A 20,389-nucleotide genomic window follows, 5' to 3' on the forward strand; every position below is an offset into this window, starting at 1 on the left:
AAAGGTGGAAGACAGACAGATAGCACAACATTATGGAAGTGAGTTGTGGGCAACTTACACCCACCAGGAGCGCCGCTTCAATGTACGGCGTCAGGAAGCTTTTGGGCACCACATGGCAGGACAGAGTCTCAAACAAAGATGTGCTCTCCCAAGTCCACATCCCCAGCATGTTCACAGTCCTGTCTCAGCGACATCTATGCTGGCTTGGTCATGTACACAGCATGGAAGATGACAGGATTCCTATAGTATAGACTTCCTGTATGCAGAACTGTCTTCAGGCACCCCTCGCAGACCAACTCTGTGTTACAAATGAGACATAAAGGCTGGCAACATCAACCCTGCCTGTCTGAATCCCTTGCAGATGACCACAGCGCCTGGAGGCAGGTTGTGTATCCACAGCAGTCACCCGAGGAGGACCGACTGCTGAGAGGAGCGCGCAGAGAAGAAATGCCGTGGTGCACCTGCAGCAGCACAACCTGACTCCTTCCTCTGCCCCAGCTGCAACAAAACATGTCTCTCCCATTTTTGGTCTCTACAGCCACAGCAGGCGCTGTGACTCTCCAACGGGTTGGCTTTAGCCCCAAATGCGCACTCTTCCATTGTCTCCCGAGAGAGAGGCAGATGTCAACATACGTTCATTGTGCCTTGCCCTCAGTGGCCAACCAGACTCCTGGGGGTCTGCCCTCCTGCGATTCCCAGCATCTAGCATTCAGAGGAATGATTATACAGTGGTACCTCGGGTTACATACACTTCAGGTTACAGACGCTTCAGGTTACAGACTCCGCTAACCCAGAAATAGTGCTGCAGGTTAAGAACTTTGCTTCAGGATGAGAACAGAAATCGTGCCCCGGCAGCGCAGTGGCAGTGGGAGGCCCCATTTAGCTAAAGTGGTGCTTCAGGTTAAGAACAGTTTCAGGTTAAGTACAGAACGAATTAAGTACTTAACCCGAGGTACCACTGTAAGCTGGAAATGGCAGCGCTGCAAGGCTAGGATTTCACGCATGGGATGGCAAAGCACTTCTCTGCACCTCCCAGCAGGTCAGAGAGGGAAGCTTGCTACACTGCCTCCCACTTCTCTCCTCAGGTAGCAGGAGGGAAGCTTTTAATCCTCCATCACCCCAATCCCCACATGCGGCTCTTCTGCCTGCTAGGGCTGGGTCATTTTGAAACCTCTCCTCCCCCCCCCCACTTCACTTTCCAGTCAGGCACCGCCTGGGCCACCCCCGCCGCGCGCAGGCGCAGAGCGCTCCTCGGCTGCAGGCACCGCGACGGACAGCCCCTGGCCGAGGCCCGCTATATAAGCGGCGCGGGGGTCCTGCGGCGCTCGCTCGCGCTCGGGGGAGGCTGAGGCGGCGACAGGAGCAGCGGCAGCAGTAGGAGCAGCAGCAGCAGCAGCAATGGCGGATTTCGACGCTTATGACGACCGGGCCTACAGCAGCTTCGGCGGCGGCCGCGGGTGAGCGGGGAAGGGGAGCGGGGCCGGCCGGGGAGGCGAAGGGAGGCCTCGGGGCCCGGGCGAGGGGAGGAGCGAGGGGGCGGCGGCGGCAGGAGGGCCCGTGCGCGGGGCGGCGAGCGCGTGTGTCGAGGGAGGAGAAGGAGCCTCCGGGCGGGGGAGGCGGGTCGGAGCGAGCGCGGGGCCCGGGAGGGCCGGAGGCGAAGCTTCTGCGGCGGGGGGACGGGTCGGGCCTGGAGCGCCTCTCACGAGGGTGCCAAGAAGGGGGCGGGGGAGACGGATCCGGGCTCTGGCGGAAGGGAAGTGGCCCCTGGCGGGGGGAGGTGGGTCAGGACAAGAGGGATCAAGGAAGGTGTGAGCAAAGGTGTTCCTGGGGCGGGGGGGGGGTATTTTGGGCTCTGGTGGAAGTGGCCTCTGACAGGAAAGGGGGGCTGAAAAAGAGATCTAGGAGGGCATAATTTATGGGAGGAAATGGGCCAGGCCTGAGATGTCTCTCATGGGAATGGGTAACAGGCTTCGGTGGAAGGTAAGTGGTCTCTGATAAAGGAGGCAGGTCGAGGAAGGTGTAAGATTGTGGGGAAAGGGCTCCAGCTTCTTTAGTCTCTTAGTGGGGTATCAAGAGGTGGGTGGTGCTGGGGGGCAGGTGGACTGAGGTTGGTTAAAGGGGAAAGCGGGAAGGGACTCTGTGGGGTGTAAGTAAAGCCTGTGGGGAAGAAGTTTCAGGCCTGGATGCTTTTGCCTGGGAACTGGGATTGCAGTCCCACAGGAGAATAAGGGTTAATAAGGTGGGTCCTACTTAATTCAGCATCACAGTGACCACCATGATGCTTCTGGAAAGTCCAGAGGTAGACAGGATGGTGGGCAATAGGAACCTGCTGAAATGCCTGGGCAACTATTATTCAGCTATATTCTGCCTCTGCTGCTGAAGGTGGTAGCATATAGCTGTCATGACTAGTAAACAATGGTGGTCTTAAACTTTACAAATTTGTCTAATGCCCTGTAAAGCCATCCATGTCCATTCCCATTGTTGTCCCTGCATTTTGTGGCAGTGAATCCCATAGTTTGTGCCATTCAGTTTTATTTGATGGATAAATTTGAGAGAATCTTCTGGTCCATCCCTACTCTACTTTTTCTTCTAAACTACTACTCCCTCATATTGTAACCTCTCCATGTAGTTCAATAAGGAGCTCATCCTATATTCTTAGCTCTGGCTTGGGACCTGAGTTTGTTTTCGTAATTGAGTTTGTTCCCCAAGTTTGTGCTTATTTGTGGGCAAGGGGGGTGATAATTTGAAGGAGTGGGGAGCATATGAGTCATACCATAGGAAAGAGTAATATGGAGGAATGGATGGAAGTTGGAGGAAAATGTTTCCTTCTTCACACCCACCCAGCAACTTATAGATGGATAAGTATAGTATATGGGGAAGGGGGCATAAAAAAGTAACAGTTACTTTACCTGTTTATTTATTTTTGCTTCCTCTTTTTCCACATCTCATGACTACATTCACACACAACATTAAACCATAACTGCAGGGCTGTCTTTGTGAGAGAATCTGGAGTTATTGACCAGTCCTATTACTCCAGTAAGAATAATGTGTGATCTCTTATCAGAGAGAAGCTGAGAGGTTTCTATTTTTAATAGTAGAGAGTATATTTGGGATATAGTGCTTTGTAAACTGTTTAAAAGTGGTATAAGTGAGAAAATTATGAAGTTTTATATCTTGTTCACTTGAGAGCAGTTATCTCAGCCATTCTCATAAAAACCCCTGTAGGTTCATCACGATTATCTTCATATAGCAAATATAGAGGGGGGGGGGAAGAGTCAGAGTGACTTGCCTGAATAAGTTTTTGAGTGAAGGGGAGGGGGAATGCCCAAAGAATTCTTCAGTATGTGAAATCTTCTGGGTTATCTTGACAGGTTTCAGAAAATAGAAAGAACCAGCATAAAGAATTGTCATAAGAAAAAAACTTTAGGGTCAGTCAAAAAGTACTATGTGTGTTGTGCTCACAAACAAATCTGTGGCTTTGGGAGGTGACCACACTGTTCCAGGTTTACTTACAGAGTAGTAATGGGGAGCTACTGCTTGACTGCATGGTAAGTGTCCTGCAGGGTTTCATCCTGTCCCCCGTTCTTTTTAACACCTGTATGATGCTGCAGGGAGAACTCATTAGGCAACATGGAGCAAAGTTTCATCAATATGCAGATGACACACAACTCTTTTTCTCTGTTCCATCTGAAGCAGGTGAGGCAGAGTGTTGACTGGACTGGTGGCAGTAATGGGCTGGATGTGGACCAATAAATGGAAAATGAATCCAGACAAGATGGAGGTTTGCTTTGGGTTCTTGAATCCAAGAACTAAATGGGGTTGCACTTCCTTGAAAGGCAGGTAGATAGCTTGGGATGGTGCATAATACAGCTATGTTACCTGAGGTCCAAGTTGCTTCAGTGGCTAGGTGTGTCTACTTCCTGGTTCACCAGCTACACCCATTCCTGGGTAGCCACTGCTACTAGCCATGAGACTATGCAGAAGCATTGTGCTTCTGAATACAAGTTCCTGGGCATCACAAGTGGACAGAGTGATGTTGTGCTCATGCCTAGCTTGCAGGCTTCTGACAAGTAGCTAGCTTTCCACTGTGAGAACTGGATAATGAATGAGATAGGCCATTGGCCTGACCTTTCAGGCTCATCTTACAATCTGGGGGAAAAAAGCCTGGCCATAGTAACTCATATTCTCATAACCTCCTGATAAAATTATTGTCCACATCATCTATGTGGAGCTGCCATCACATGTTTCAGAGGTTGCAGCTTGTGCAGAATGCTTTGGCTAGATACTGGTGGGCATTGATGGCTACACTCATTTAACACTGATCTTAAAGGCTCGGCACTGGTTGCTAGTTTGCTTCAGAGTACAATTCAGTGTACTCTCATCGATGTATACTTTGGGATGAAATTGATAAAAGTTGACTAATAGGAGAGCTTTCTTTGGGCGCCTTCTCATCTCTGGAGTGCCCTCCCTTCTGAGGTGCATCTAGAGCAGTGTTACTTTCGTTTATGGAAAACACAGCTCTTTGTCCAGGCCTGCAGGAGGAGCCAGGGATAGTGATGAGTCATCTAGTTGAGTATTTTGTTTTAATGATTTTTAAAGTAATATTTGTGGTTTTTCCTCCCTAGGACCATTTGGCGAAGGGTGGATGATACTTTTCGCAAGTGAATGGAATCACTTGAAACATTTCCTATTCTTTTGCAGGCGGATGGGTTCTGCTAGGAGATGTGATTTGTTTTCTGGTCTGCATTCAATTTGACTGCGTATCTCTTTAGAAAAGCATATATGCATCTCTTACGAAAATGGTTGTGGGTGTGAAACATACTGGATAGGAAGATTTACTAAGCTCCTCAGTTTGCCCCTTTTTATTTCATATGTCTTTCCAGGGTGGCCCTTTTTATTCTGTCTACCTTACAGTATGGTTTGTATGGACTGCTGAGAATTTACTATACGTAGTGCTGCTAATGTCAGCATTGCTTGACAGAGTAATATGAGTAAGAAATAAAACAAAGCTATTCCTCAAGGAGCTGCCAAATCTAAATCTTGATAGTAGAGCAGAAGAAAGGAAGATTATGGATCAATCAATAGAGGTTAAGCAGGAGTGGGGATGGATGGTATGAATCTAGGGGTCAGGGAAGGTATATCCTTTGGATGTAAGGTGGAACACAGAGTTCAGACGAAATGGAAATAGTGGGGTAAGGATAAAAATGAGATTGAAGGTGAAATAAAGGATGAAATACAGGGTTGTATCTTTTAGGGTGAGGAGGTAGGTTAAGGCACTTATACATTTATGAGGTGGAGCAAAGGAGAAGTCCATGGCTACTCATCTGGCTAGTTTTGAATCTAGTGGAGCAGAGACTAATGGCCTTTTGGTCACTTGATGCCTCCCACAAAGACCCCTGAACAGTATTTTTTAGGTGATACTTTTTGTATAGGAGGAATTGCATATGCCTTGCAGTGTATTATTCTCCACATTAACGTGATCTGGGAGGTGTATACAGATGATCTGCTTTGCCACCTGGAGGTTCGTTTCCCCAACATCTCTGCCAGGCATCTTGCTGACTTGATCACAGCTTGTACCTTTTTCTACAAGCCATAAGAGCTGTGCATTCCTAGCCCTTTGCAGTGGCTAAGCATGAGAAAGGAACAAGCAAAAGGCAGAGAAGAGTCTGACTAAAATCAAATAAGGGAGTAGGGCTATGAGGAGTGGCTGATGCTGCTTGTGTGTTGCCTATGGAAAGGGAAGTGAACATTTGGTACTTGGAGCTTACTTTTCAGTTCGAGTTTATCAAACTGGGAAATGAGCTGATTACAGTATGGGTGTAGTCTAAGATGGAAAACTCATCAGTGTATGCCAGATTTCATCGGCTCCAGCATTTGTTCACTAGCATTCTTATTTAAAGGCTCCTGAAAGCAGTAGGTAGGCATAATACCTTGGAAATTGGTTGAGCTGTTTACTGCTGCCTTTTGCAAAAATGCTGACTGCTGTGGCTGTATTAGTTTCAGTGCAATTAATTTCAGTACTTAAATAATCTAAGTTAAACTTTTGAGCACAGCTGGGACACAAGCCTGAAAAAGTTTGTTCAGATTTGCTGAAGATAACAAACAGCACATGTTGATAGCCCCTTTATTGTACTGTATTGGTAATTTCCTAGTTCCTTAAGTTGCAATTTCAAGTGCTATCAAACTGCAGTGAAACAACCTAATTCTAAACATTCAGATGCAGCCATTCTGTAACATATGTTAAAGTTATTGCCCCCATTTCTGGACTGGAAATTAGATTTTGGTCTGCAGCAAAAATATTTTTGATTCTGTTCTGGCAGAAAGTGCACTGATGCATTGCCTTGAGCTCTTGTCACACAGGGATGTCTAGAGAAGTGCCTGCTCCCATTCCAACTGGTCTCTGGGTTTCCTGCCACCAGATGTGACAACAGGAGGATATGTTAGTCCTGTTTGTTCAGTTTCCCCCAAAGTGGTTCAACTTGTGCTGAGCTTACAGTTATTTATTTATCAAGATAAGACTCTTTTCTACTTTCAGGCTGTTTGTATGTGAAATTTTTACATTACTTTGTATTCTATTGTTTCACTGTTTTAATAATAGTCTGCTTTTGTTTTAGTTTTATGTGATTGTAAACTGTCTGTAATAAATTGTTGGCTGCAGCTGATGAAAACTGTAATCAAAAATATGCAAAGGTTACAGGTTAGCTGGTAGAGACTATGTATACTTTTTATGGGTGTTATGCACATCTGTTGAACCTAGTATTGTATCTCAGCTTTATAAGCTGCCTCACCATTGAAAGGAGGTGGTGTTTTCCTATTAGAGAGCCAGTCAGAGTGATACAACTTTACCTCGTCTTTCCTCACTCTTTATTAATGGCATTGACTTCATAGCTGGCAGCTGTGTTTGTTCTAATGAGTATTTTTTTAAAAAAAATAAATTTTTATTTGTTTTCCACACACATAATCAAAACAAACAATAAACAAAACAGAGACATACAAACATATAAACATGTATAATTTCATAATCTTATTTCCATACACCTTACTTCCCCATACCTCCCTTTTGCTGCATCCTTGTTTTTCATTTCTTTAGCAACTCCTCCAATTAATTAATTATTTAATTCACTTTCATTACATTTTTTTCCTTTAACTTGTTAATTACAGCTGCAATTCTCTATTTCTTATTCCTTGACATCTTAACACTCCTCAATTTTACAACAATTTTTAAGGTATATCTTAAATTTCTTCCAGTCTTCTTCCACTGTCTCTTTCCCCTGGTCACGGATTATGCCGGTCATCTCTGCCAGTCCCATGTAGTCAATCACCTTCGTCTGCCATTCTTCCAGAGTAGGTAGTTCTTGTGTCTTCCAATACTTTGCCAGAAGGATTCTTGCTGCTGTGGTAGCATACATGAAAAACGTCCTGTCCTTCCTTGGCACCAATTGGCCAACCATACCCAGAAGAAAAGCCTCAGGTTTCTTAGGAAAAGTCCACTTAAGGACTTTCTTAATTTCATTATAGATCATTTCCCAAAAGGCTTTAATCTTCGGGCAGGTCCACCAAAGGTGGTAAAAAGTACCTTCAGTCTCATTACATTTCCAACATTTATTATTGGGCAAATGGTAAATTTTTGCAAGCTTGGCTGGGGTCATGTACCACCTATAAATCATTTTCATTATGTTTTCTCTTAAGGCATTACATGCCGTAAATTTAACACCGGTGGTCCATAACTGTTCCCAGTCAGCAAACATAATGTCATGACCGATGTCTTGTGCCCATTTAATCATAGCTGATTTCACCGTTTCATCCTGTGTATTCCATTTCAACAGCAAATTATACATTCTTGACAGGTTCTTAGTATTGGGTTCTAGCAATTCTGTTTCTAATTTTGACCTCTCCTTCTGGAAGCCTATTTTCCTGTCCTGTTTAAATGCCTCATTTATCTGATAGTAATGCAACCAATCTCGTACTTTGGACTTTAATTTCTCATGTTCTAATGAGTATTATACCAGTGCCAGTGATAATGCCAGGAGTGAAATTGAGGCATTTGCATGAAGACTTCCCCTTGAGAAGACTTGATCCAGGGCTAGTGATTCATCCAGGCTAGGGCAGACCCTATGGGAGTGAGAGGGAGTTGAGAACTCTCTTTATATCTAGGGAAGAATCATGAATCTTCCACAATCACCACATGCTCTTGTGCTGCAAGGGTAATAGCATTATGTTATTAATTTCTTTGGATTCTGCAGTAATATGGACTTTAGAAAAGTTGTATCTTAAAATAGTATGTTGCCTGCATGTAGGCAGCTGGTGAAGTTTTGACAAGGAAATTGAGTTCTCATCAGAAAACTATACAGAGGCATTTATGGTTGTGGTTTTTTTAAGAGTAGATTGTGTTTAGGGTACATGTCTACATGCATCATTCTAAACATCCTGTCTTGCGGAGTATATCAGATAAATTGCTCTGTACCTAGTTCCCATTTCCTTTATAGTCTCTGTCTTGATGGAATAGCAGTTTCCACCCCTGGCTAACCAACTTCATAAATTTAGATGACTACAGATTGTCGTTAGGAAACATGATGGGATAGGTGTGTCACTGGGAGTATCTAGGAGGGAGTCTTCATCCAGGGCTCATGGTGCTGAGGTTGGTTTGCCGGTCAACTGGGTTGAGTAACTGTTCTTAAATTGTGTGTAATGTGACATGAGTGTCCTTATGAAAGCACATGAATTGGTCATGGTTGGCTCATAAGACCGAGTCACCCTTCCAGAAAACAGTTCATCATCTCTTCATAGGACTGGTGGTGACATGCTTCATCAGTCTGTTGCCTCTGTTAGTTGTGAAGAAGCCCAACCTATTTATGGCTGGTTGATGTGGAAAGGAAGACACAGAGCAAGACCCACTCAATACTTATTTGGACGGGCCAGATTCCCTAAGCTCTTTGTGGTCAAACTCCATAAGACAAATATAATTTGTCACCCATTTATAAACGTAGTGGGCATATCCATGAGACTATACTGCTGGCATTGCTGTTATACGTAAGGTATCCATGATGTGAGTTTTAATGCACAGTTGGGTGCAGGTAAAGTAGATCTTTGCACGTGTTCTAACACTGAACCAAGTGGTTTCTTTTTTTCTTTTTCTTCTTGTAAGAAAAACTGAGTAGGTTATGGTGACTGCTTCTATCTAAGAAGTAGATTTAGGACTGATAAGCATTTGATACAGTGCAGTCTCTCAACAGCACCACACTCAGAACTACACACTTACCCTGTCCTAGCATTCAGTATCTTTTCTTTTTCAATATGTATTTAGGTTTAGAAATGGTCTTAGTTTAGACTATCAATTTAGTTAACCTTAGTTGGAAGGCATCTTTTTATGTTTTCTAATAGCATTACTGAACTTGAATATTTACCTAGGCAAATCTGCACCTTTTCTGCATTGCTTTTATGTTTAAAAAAGGCAAAGAGCTCCAGGTATATTTGGAATTGGCCAGATGACACCTGTGGCTTCTTTCTAGGCATATCAAGCATGTTGATCAGGTGAAAAGAAGGCAACTGGGATGTATTCCAAATGGAGGACTGATAAAGTATCCAAAAGCATTTGGCTAGCTCTCTCCCTTCATCCTTCATTGTTCTTGAAATCTGCTGCTTTTTGTGTGCTCGCATAGTAGCTTTTCTTAGCAGTTATGTGCCACTTATCTAAAATGCTTGCTGCCCTAGCAGAATTTTTGACTGGGGCATTATACCAAAAAGTACAGTGGACACTCGGGTTGCGAACATGATCCGTGTCGGGTGCACGTTCGCAACCTGCAGCGCTCGCAACCAACAGCAACGCAGATTGCGATTTGGCACTTCTGCGCATGTGAGACTGCCAAAACCCGGAAGTAACCAGTCCGGTACTTCTGGGTTTCGGCGGTCCATAACCCGAAAAAACACAACCTGAAGCATCTGTAACCCGAGGTATGACTGTATTTTAACTACAAATACATGCTTTGGCTATGGAATAGTTTTCTTCCCATAAGGACTGCAGAAAGATTGTATTGGGAAGGCCACAGGCAAGTAGGGTGCCCTCCTTGCCTGTCAGAACATTCAAAAATAGAGGTGGGCAGGTCTACAATGCTTTGTTACTAAACCTCTCAGGTCCACCAATTAGAACTGGAGCCTGAGCTCGCTTACTTTCTCCCTTCTTCAACCCTCTTCCCTTTCCCCTTTTATTTCATGCATTTTAGATTGTAAGTCTAGGGACTGACAATCCCTGCTGAAAAGGCACCCAGATTGTAGCCAGGGACTGTCAATCTGGGTGCCTTTTCAGCAGGGTTAAAAGGTTCTGAATAAAGTATCAATCTACATCTGAGTCACTAGAGATAGGATTCCAATACAGCTTTAAAATTGGCTAGCAGAGCTACACAAAGATGTAGTCAATAGGGCTGGGCTGTATATTGATACATAGCCCAAAACAGGTTTGAAGTTCATATCATGATAACAGTTTCATAATTTTTGACCTGTCAATACATCACAAATAATGATAAATATGTTTGTGCTATGCAAAATAAAAAATCACAGTGTGGGAAAAACTGTGAAGCCAGCCAATGACTCTACACAGCTCCATCCTTATTTTACACATTGTAATAGATCCTGATGTGTAGCTGGTGATATATCGCGGTGTTGAAAACCAGATATTGCCCAGTCCTAGAAAGCCTACCAGTTAATACTGGCTTAAATAGGCTTGGAGATTATCTATCAGCACAAGCCTAGCCATATCAGCAAAGCGTTCTATACTTGCTCTTCTTAAACTGTTGGGAGTCCCAAATTGTAGCTGCAGCTCATCCAGAGGTCTTGTCAGTACATCCTGATCTACCTCCTGCCTGCCCTGTGTATAAAATGGCCTGCATATGGTTAGTAGTATGTCATTTTTTTAACTGCCTGTCAACATCTTCCATCACGGACACCAAATGACAGAGCCAGCTGGTTAGAGCCACCTTGCTGTTCCAGATGCCTTTCAGGATGCTGGGGTTGGTTTTATGCACTCCCAATTCAGTCAAGTTAACAAATTGTACACCATGTGTATATGAATTAATTTTGTATAAAAAGCAAGTTGCCCTTGGGTTTCTACTCATGCTCACTAAACCCTCCTGCCTGTACCAAGTGTCCTGCACTGAAAGGTTGAGGAAAGTTGCCCCCTTCAGATCTTTGAACCACTTCGAGTAGATGCGCATAGGATCAGGCAGCACAGTGATTGAACTTGGCATGGCTGACTGCTGTTCTTCATACTTGGGGAGCTGCACATAACTGCATTTGTTCACAGGCATCTGTTGTTGGGGCTGCACTGTGTGGCTAATTAATAGCAAGATTTTAGTTAAAACGTATACCCAATTAATACAAAATTTCTACTTTCTGTGCCCCTGTGTCTGTATACATTAACACCCTCCTTTCTCTCTACTGGCTAAATTTGAATTGTCAACTCCTGGAGGAGAGGCTATATCATCCTTTTTTTATATTACACAGCTAGTATAACTGAGATACAGCTCTACTGTAACATCTCTTTCCTGCCTTCCCCACATGGAGCATCCTTGCTGCTTCCTGATCCCAGGAGCATTCTGGCCTAGGCTCTAATTCTGTGCTTGTCAACAGATCTCGTGGCAGTGCTGGTGTTGGCCCACGTAGACAGAAAGAGCTTCCAACAGAGCCCCCCTTCACAGCGTACGTTGGCAACCTCCCCTTCAACACGGTCCAAGGAGACATCGATGCCATTTTCAAAGATCTCAGTGTAAGGAGTGTGCGATTAGTCAGAGACAAAGAGACAGATAAATTTAAAGGTAGGTGCTTCTATGTCTCTCCTTCATAACCAAGTTTGAGGTAGAGAGGCAGCTGATTAGTGGTGAGAGATACCAGGTTTTAAGGTGCCCATGCCATCTTAAGTAGTTTTCAAGCATACTCTGCTAATCAAGAGCTACCTGAAGATGATGGGGATTAAACCTGGGACCTTCTCCCTGCAGAGCATGTGCTGTACCATTTAGCTTTCATAGTCTGCTTACAGTCATAGAAAGAACAGGCAGTCTCTAGTGGTCACTCAGCTTAACTTCTCTGAAGACGTTTGCTTTGGGGGAGTTTTGTGTGGGAACATATTGTCCTTCAGGTTTGCTTACATGTTCTCTCTTTCCACCATCTCTCAAATCTCCTTACTCTGTTTGCAGAAGTGAGGGAAGAGATTGGGGAACAGGATGGAAATCAGTGGTACCTCAAGGAGACAGATCAGCTCATGAACCTCTGTTTGCCCTGATATCCTAGTTTGACTTCCTTTCCTAACAGCCCACTTGTATACACCATCTGGGTTCGCAACTTTCCAGATACTGAGATGAAAGTTGGCTTCTGTTTTTTGTTTTGTTTTTAATCTCTTTTTGTCTTACAGGATTTTGTTACGTAGAATTTGATGAGGTTGAATCGCTTAAAGAAGCTCTGACATACGATGGAGCAGTAAGCTTACCATTTTTATAAAATAGTATTTGAAAATTGATAGCTGCCCTTGCTGGAATGACTGGTGGTAAGATTTCTCCTCTTCTTCTTCTGCATCCAACAGCTTTGGGGGGACCGGTCACTCCGAGTGGACATTGCTGAAGGCAGGAAACAAGACAAAGGTGGCTTCGGTTTCAGAAAAGGTGGCGGCCCAGAGGACAGAGGTGATGTTTAAATAGCTGCTCTTTAATATATGGCAAATTGGAATGAGTGCATTAGTGCCGCCTTAAACTAGCATGTGTGCATGTATAATACTAAGCTTTTAGTTTAGTTACCTACCACTTTTCAACAGTAAACTGTGCCCAAAGTTGCTCACAATATGTTAGTATTATATAAATGTTAGTATTATCAAAAGACAAAACATTTTGGGGGAAACTATCTGTATTGAACTTCAATAAATTCAAAGACAAGAAACACAGTTAAATACATATGGGAAAAATTAGTCTTAATGGTGGAATAATCTAGAGTTTGTGATAATGTATTATTGGAGTGGTATAATCTAGACCATGCACCACAAGTTCAGAGCTAAATCCAAATAAACAGGCCAGTAAATAAATCAAGAAGCTAATCAGTTTCTAGTCTTGCTGCGCTCCAGGAGGCCACAGCAGTTCAGAAGAGGTGGGCAGCCTAGATCGGGGTAGGCAGAAGGTAGTTTGTGATCTAGATATTTGGGTAATTCGTGGTGTATTGGCAAAGATTTCTGACTTTTGTTGTTTAACAATAGCAACAAGCAAAATGACATACCTAAATTAGATTGCTGAAATCAAGAAATCTTAGAATATAAATATAAAGCATTTAAACACACTCACACAGAGTGTACTGTCTAAAAAGCAAACAATATTTAACAAGAAATTGATTTATGTGTGGAAGGACTGAGTTCAGTTCAGTTCTTGGGCTCAGAACAAATTCATGCGCTTAGCAGTTGTACAGAGGCACCTTGTTCTTTAATTCTAAGGGTATGTCTTTTGCACCTGGCTCCAGCTGACACAGTTCCAGTAAAAGGCAAATTAGATCCTGCAAGGTTGAATATTGCCCTCTACTGGGCTGGGTGGTTCACAGCTGGTTCCAGGAGTGGCTGGTGGCAGGCAGCAAAAGGGAGTGGCAGTGGTGGCAAGTCCTCTTCTCCAACCTCTCTGGTGCTCTGGCTGCAAGCCAGGTCTTGTTGCGCACCAAGTGGCCATATTGTGTGCCAGCAAATGCCTGCTTAGGAGACTTCAAGTGTTCTTGGATAACTCTTCCAAGTATGAGAATCTCATAGGTAGGCACAGAGCCAGACAGGTGAGTAGCTTTATCTCCTTAAAGGCTGGCATGGGAGGAACCTCAAGGAAGCAAATTGAAGGAGAGTGATTCGGGGTAGGAGCTACCAAGGCTCAGTTATAATCTGAGGAGCTGCAAGCAGTGACTTTTCAAGGTGTGGTAGTCACAAAAGCGGTTTTGACTGAACTGTGGCCGGAGATTTGGGTCTCCCTGCCTGCTCCTGTACATCATTGAGAAATTGAATTGGAGGGAATATTCTTGCTTTCTTGGCTAACTGGAGGGCAGGGAGAATAAATAGTTTGCCTCAACCTGCCTTTTTTCATTTTGCTTGAAAGCAAATGTGTCCTAATGTACTGCCACTCTGCAAACATGGGAGGTGACTGCTTAGCTCTGATGGTAGGCAGATGCTCAGAAAAGGCTTAGTGTAGACTGGTAGGCCAGCCTTTGAAGACATGAGTTCCCCCAACTATGTCTGAGTTGAGTTTCCCCCAACTAAAGTTAAGTATGGAGTTTAAAACTACGTGGGAAAACAAGATTGGCATCGTGTATCTTGAGGCGCTAAAGTAGAAATGAGCAGTTAACTCATAACCTCTTAATGATTTAATTGGCGTCTTCAAAACCGTGCATCTTACTGCTCTGAGTAATGCTGGACTGTTTTAATGCTGCCTTCTCTTTTGTTCTAAAGAGCTCCAGGCTCACACAGACAGATCTAAACAGCTGTATGTGTTTTGCTAGGCAGAAAAGTATCCGGAGCAGAAAGGTATTTCAAAGGCTGGGCTATTTCATGGTGTGGTGCTCTCTAAAACAAAAGGAGGCAGCAGCGTGAGCTCACAAGTGTTCATCTACTATTTTATTAATACCATACAGTTTGAGCTGTTGGATCCAAAAGGAAACAAACTTTTTTCTTGTTTAACTAACATCAAGAACCTTGAGCTTGCTAATGCTCTCCTTCATAGCCTGGGCAACCACATGTGTCACAAGGATGAGTGCTCCCAGATAGAGATGCAGCAGCTGAGACGGTTTGTGTAGTAGATGTTGCAGAAAATGTGCCATCTTCCTAACCTTAGCAGGTCCCCTCTGCCTCTTTGTGTAGTTTTGTGATGTAAGTGGTTTAAGTGCATCTCAGCTCAGGGAAATAACGGAAAAGCTGTCTTTGAACTTTTGCGTTTTCTGAAGATGCTGGCACTTCACAGGTCTCCTCATTGCAACCTTCCTGCCCAGGCCTGGATGGATGAGCCCCCTTCTTTGAGAGCTAAGAGCGGTGTCCTTTCCTGGGTTTTCATGTGCCAACCACACCTCTGATCTAGACACATTCTCCTGCAGAGTACAATTGCCCAGTGGTTGTGAATGTGAGGATTGCACCAGACTGAGAGAGCATTGGGATTTCCGCCCACTGGCAGTGGAACTTTTTAGATCTTCCCCATTGACCCCTGCTTGCAATGTGGCTTTCTTTTTAGGCATGGGCGGAGGAGCTCCGCGGGAATCACGAGGAGGTGGATGGGATTCCAGAGATGACTTCAGTTCTGGTAGCAGTATTTCTCCATTTTCATTTTCCTGATTCCTCCTCGTCCCCTACCCCCACCAAAAAAATGTTTTTATTTCAATTTCCTTTTGCCTTTCTCTGTCAGACATGCCTGTGACCACAGATCATCCTATGGCAGTCTGGTTGGCCACTGAGGCAGAAGCCCAAAACTTTATCTGGATGCTTCTTAATTTTTGAAGACCGTGGCAAAGGTTGCAAGTCGTCTGTGTTCTGTTTTGATTGAAGGATTTCAATGTCTAGTCCTAGTTTGGGGTAGGGGTGGGGCTAGTTGAAAGTCTTCGAAGACTTGAGGGCATGAATAAGTGTTGGATCTTTTTGACAAATACAAGTACCTGAATTGCTTTCAGAAGGCACGGCTTGGATTCTGCAGTTCTGAGTTGCTCTGTCTTAGCATCAGCTGGGACTCTGCTTCCATCTGTCTGTCTCTTTTTGGTACACACAACACTTCTGGATCCTGTAATAAAAGCATCAGGCCCACTGGGTGAGATGAGGATAGGCCCAGGTAGCTTATTCTCCACCCCCTTCTTGAAAGCTTACTAACTTGCCTTTCAGCTGAACATGCTGGATTGCTTCTTTCCTCTTGCAATATGGGCAGAGGCAATTGGGAGGGGCGGCGTGAATATATGCTCTGACTGTAGGACTAAGTTGGCTCCCATCAACTGGGCAGACCAGCTCAAAGCGGGGTGTGTAGCCTCTTATATCTCTTTCCTTTTATTCCTGTTTATTGCTACACAGCACTAAACTAGCAGGATGTTTTTTGTATGTACAATCCAACCTCCACAGCTACCATAATGAGGGTTATTCCTGTTTAACAGATGAGAATCTGGGAGTATAAACCAAATGCTTGTGGCTACGCATTGTGTTCATGGCAGATGGTTGTACTTGAAATTCAGCCACATTCTTAGTTGCACAAGTGGATGGAGATTGTAAGATCATCTTATCCTCAAGTAGTTCATTCTTCCCTCTCCTGTTCTGCTCCTGATGCACTTAGACTGCTTTTTCCTTGTATTTGATCATGTTTCCACCCCCACCCTCCTTTTGGCCAGAAAATTTTCAAACTTAACTCTGTAAGCCTCTGTAAGTCTAGTAGTAGTAGTGGTAGTAGTATTTATTTATTATTAGTAGCATTTCAGTTTATATACTGCCCTTTAGCAGAAGATCCCAGGTCAGTGCACAGCATTAAAAACACATTACAGAATGTCAGTGATAAAAACATAATAAAAAGCATACTGGTAGGCAGCCTAATAAAAAGTAGTCATTATAATTACAGTCCCTGCATTTTTCTCTAGTCAGAAATTTGGGCTTTCTTCTGGCATCCTTGTACAGGTATGCATATGTCAGTTGGTGCAAATTATCCTCCCATCTTATTTTTGAGAGTACTTGCAATAGGGATGGATTGCCTGTCGGTTGTAAGAAACCTCTTGGCAAAAATGCATGTATGCATCTTGATTTTAGCAGCAAGGATTACCTTCTTTCCAAAGCAACCACTCTTGCTTCAGTGCATTAATACTTGACACTCTCCAAAAGGAAGAAATCGTATGGGATCGTGATTTCAGGCTGCAGCAATCTTACATTTGTATTGCAGTCTGCAGGTGTGAAACTTTTCTCCCTTTTTCTTTGATCCCCTTCATAATATCAACAATCTATTTTTTAAAAAAACCTCTTTCTTCCTTTTGCAAGGAAATCTAACACAGCAACCCAATCAAACTAAGAGAATGAAATAAGCACTTAACAGTAAAATCAAGAGTGCCAAGTTTTTACACCACCACCAAGAGCCACGGCATAGCATCGGCACCAGGCAATCCTCAAAAAAAAAGCCATGCCTTTACCTCTCAACAAACCTTGGGCAGCGTTAGGGCCCATACATGCCCTCGCTGTTGGAGGAGCTTTTCACTTTCTGTAGCTAGTTGTATGAAACGGCAGAGTGCCTCTTCTCTTCCTGTTTCATGGCCGTCATCTCCTAGCCCAATCTCTCCAGTGCATCCTGCTTAACTAAAACCACTTCTGTCTCTTGGCAAGCCAAGCGTGCCAAGCTGGTCCTTCAGCCGCCACTCTTCCGCAAGATGCTCCCGCAGGTTGGATGGAGCTGCTGGTGGGTTTGCCTCTGTGAGAAGCAAGGCTGTCGCTTCGGACACGTCCGAAGAGCTGGCCCTTACTGCCGCGTCTCTCCCGACAGGTTTCAGAGATGACGACTTCCTGGGAGGCCGGGGAGGCCGGACCCGTCCCGGGGACCGGCGAGGAGGAGCAGCCGGTCCACCCATGGGAGGCACCGGTCGCTTCAGGGATGGGCCTCCAGTGCGTGGCGCTTCCATGGATTTCAGAGAGCCAACTGAAGGTGGGCAGCCTTTGCTTTCTCCTGCATTTTGGTCCAACTGAATTGCTGCTGTCCACCGCTCTTGGCCTGCAGCATTCAGTGACGTCATCTGGAGGGTCGCACGTCAGTTGCGGCGACAGACGGCACTGTGATACACCTTGGTTTTGAAATGCTTTTTGGTTTCGTTCATTTCAACAGAAGTTTGGACTTGTGAGTATGAGACATTCCAGAGTAGCAGGCCATAACCGTCTGCTATAACAGATACACTGGAGAGTCTTATGGATCTCTTAAAGGCACCTGGCATGAGGTTTTGCGGGGGGTGGGGGGTGCTACAGTCCATGTAAAATACATCACACACTTGCAAGGATAGTGAGCAGAGGATTGTGCCAGTGGCAAAGAGATGAACATGATAGGAGGTATAAGGCTTTGCATTTTTTGCTCTCAGTTCATCTGCCTTCTTGAGGACTTCTCTGCTACTTTCATGCATTTGAAGTGGGCTCTGGCCTTATACCAAACATAGGATCCTGCGGTCCTCCAGATCTTGTCGGACTACAACTCCTGTCGTCCCTGACCACTGTGCATGCTGGCCGGGGCTGATGGGAGTTGGGAGTTCAGCACCTGGAGGCTTTCTCTCCTTGATCAATCTGTCACAGGTGCCCTACGATCCTTTGTTCATTGGCTCACGGGACCGCCTGAGCTGCATCTCAAGCAGAAATGTTTCTTCTCTTCCAGAGGAAAGAGCCCAGCGGCCCAGACTCCAGCTCAAGCCCCGGACGGTTGCCACTCCTCTCAATCAAGTAGCCAACCCCAATTCTGCCATCTTTGGTGGAGCCAAGCCGAGGGAGGAAATAGTAAAGGAAGAGCAAGAATGAGCTTGAGGGGTGGGATGCAATGGGAGGGGGCGGGCGGGAGAAAGGGGTTGAGGGAGGGGACTGGGGGTGGGGGTGGGAGACAAAACGCAAGACAGCCCAGAGTGTCTAACTGTGCTCGGAACATTAACCCTGCAACCACCATTCCTACCATCTGACACCTGTCCTCCTTGAAACAGAAAAGGAAAAATCAAAACAAAACAAACCAGAGCTTGCGAATGCATGTCAGCTGTTAACAAGTGGTTTTTAGTACGTTCTTGGCTTTGCTGTATCTAGTGCCTGCATTGTCTTAAGTTTCTCCTCTCTCCCCCCCCCCCCCCCGCAAGCCATTTCCCCCCAAACCCAGCACATGGCTTCTGGCCAATAAATTGCTGCCCTCTTCCACAGAAGTTGACTTCTCTTCCCCCGGGGTGCTGCTTTCACCTTTTCTTCCTCTCTGGCTCTTTCCACTTCCGAGACACGCGGGTTAGGGTTCAGTCCTGCTGCTCCACTTCGTTCCCTTCTGCCTTCCACGGTGCTTCTCTACCTCCACTGCATGCTTACCACCGACAACCTCGTGGCCCCTGAACTCCGAGGAGTCCCGGCCAAGCGGAAGACGTCTTGAGCTCTAGAATACAGCCCCTGTAGAATTAGCTTATGCAACACAACGTTAAATAGGATTGCCACCCGTTAGCCCTTAGGCACTTTGGAATAATATATATGTACATATATATACTGAATAAAATCAGTTCCCCCCCTCCCCTTCCCGGCAGTGCCGCCAGCACTTTGCAGACCCCTGCCTGGGGCTGAGTTGCGTGTCAGCAGCCAAATCTAGACAAGGACCCCTGCTCTGCTGCTTCCTGGACTTGGCCTGTCGACTTCTCCCTGGCCCTCGAAGCTCGTGCCTCCTGTAGCACCCAAGGACTGTCTTCTTCCAGCATTTTCTTGCGTTTTCTTTTTACATATTTGCTAACCACTTTTTAACTAGTTTCTGAAACGAATAAAGTTTACTTTCCTCCCTTCCTTCCTTTCTTTGGTTCTGTTTCGAAGGAAACGGCTCTTGACTCTGCCCTTCCAGCATTCAGCTCTTGTCTCTTGGGCTGCCGTGCAGAACTTAGCTTTGCTTTCGTGCTTCGCCTCTCAAACAGACGGGAGGGGGTGACGCTCTCTTTGGGTCGCAGAACCCCATTGTCTATGTGCCGCTAAAGGCAACAGGTGATTGCAAACCCCTGTCTCTCCATACCAGAAGGATTCTGCTTGAAAAGGTTTGATGGCGCACTTAAAGAGCGAGCAGAATACTGAGCCGTTGGGTGACCAAGAAGGGAGCTGTTTCTCGCTCGCAGGTTATTGCTTTCAGTGTGAGGTCTGGTCAAGGTGTGAACACCTGCAGTGCCTGACATAGACGCTTAAGGTATCCGGTTGTAGCTTTGGAACAGGTAGAATTGAAAGCAGCAGATGTGTTATTCCTCCTCTCCCCTTAAAAAAAAAAGACATGTCCATTGTGTAAAAACAGGTTCCAATTTGTATAGGCAAATGTTCCAAGGGCTAGCCTCCCCTTGGATATCATAGTATAAATGTTTCTTCCCGCCCCTGTCTTTCAGTCCACTTCTAAGAATAAGAACCATTTGTCTAACACTACTTTTCTTTCGAGACATGCATTTTTGTGTGTGTGTGTATGTGTGTGTGTGGTTGTGTTCCAATCGAAATCCATCCAGTAGCCGCTCTTCCGTTCAAAATGTGGAAGACCCAAGATTTTAAGAGCAAAAGCAAAAAGGCAAAAAAGAAAAGAAAAGAGGATGCCCATGCAAAACTCACCTGGTAGTCAACCCGTTTGACTTTTAAACGTGTAAAGACAAGTTTCCAAACACTCAACACATTCTGCTTCATGACAAAGTAAATTTATGGATATGGTATTTTGTGAAT

At 44.9% G+C, this 20,389-nt stretch overlaps 1 protein-coding gene across 2 annotated transcripts; it reads left to right on the forward strand.

The window, feature by feature from the left end:
- Positions 1-1,294: 1,294 nt before the first annotated feature.
- On the forward strand, positions 1,295-20,239 carry EIF4H (eukaryotic translation initiation factor 4H). 2 transcript variants are annotated; one of them, XM_081890688.1, is made up of 7 exons: positions 1,295-1,457; positions 11,623-11,807; positions 12,401-12,465; positions 12,569-12,668; positions 15,219-15,287; positions 17,481-17,639; positions 18,351-20,239. In XM_081890688.1, the coding sequence occupies exons 1-7, from the start codon at positions 1,399-1,401 to the stop codon at positions 18,488-18,490; spliced, it is 777 nt and encodes a 258-aa protein (XP_081746814.1). In that variant the 5' UTR covers positions 1,295-1,398; the 3' UTR covers positions 18,491-20,239. The 2 variants fall into 2 exon arrangements, with proteins under 2 accessions (XP_081746814.1, XP_081746815.1); XM_081890689.1 differs by lacking the exon at positions 15,219-15,287.
- Positions 20,240-20,389: the final 150 nt, after the last annotated feature.

Source organism: Podarcis melisellensis, assembly GCF_964234715.1.
Source record: "Podarcis melisellensis genome assembly, chromosome: 15".
Classification (NCBI taxonomy): domain Eukaryota; kingdom Metazoa; phylum Chordata; class Lepidosauria; order Squamata; family Lacertidae; genus Podarcis; species Podarcis melisellensis.

Coding starts and splice junctions, on each gene's coding strand:
- EIF4H (XM_081890688.1), top strand. CDS start 1,399: ATGGCGGATTTCGACGCTTATGACGACCGGGCCTACAGCAGCTTCGGC. Junction 11,808..12,400: donor AGAGACAGATAAATTTAAAG/GTAGGTGCTTCT, acceptor TTTGTCTTACAG/GATTTTGTTACGTAGAATTT. Junction 15,288..17,480: donor CAGAGATGACTTCAGTTCTG/GTAGCAGTATTT, acceptor CTCTCCCGACAG/GTTTCAGAGATGACGACTTC.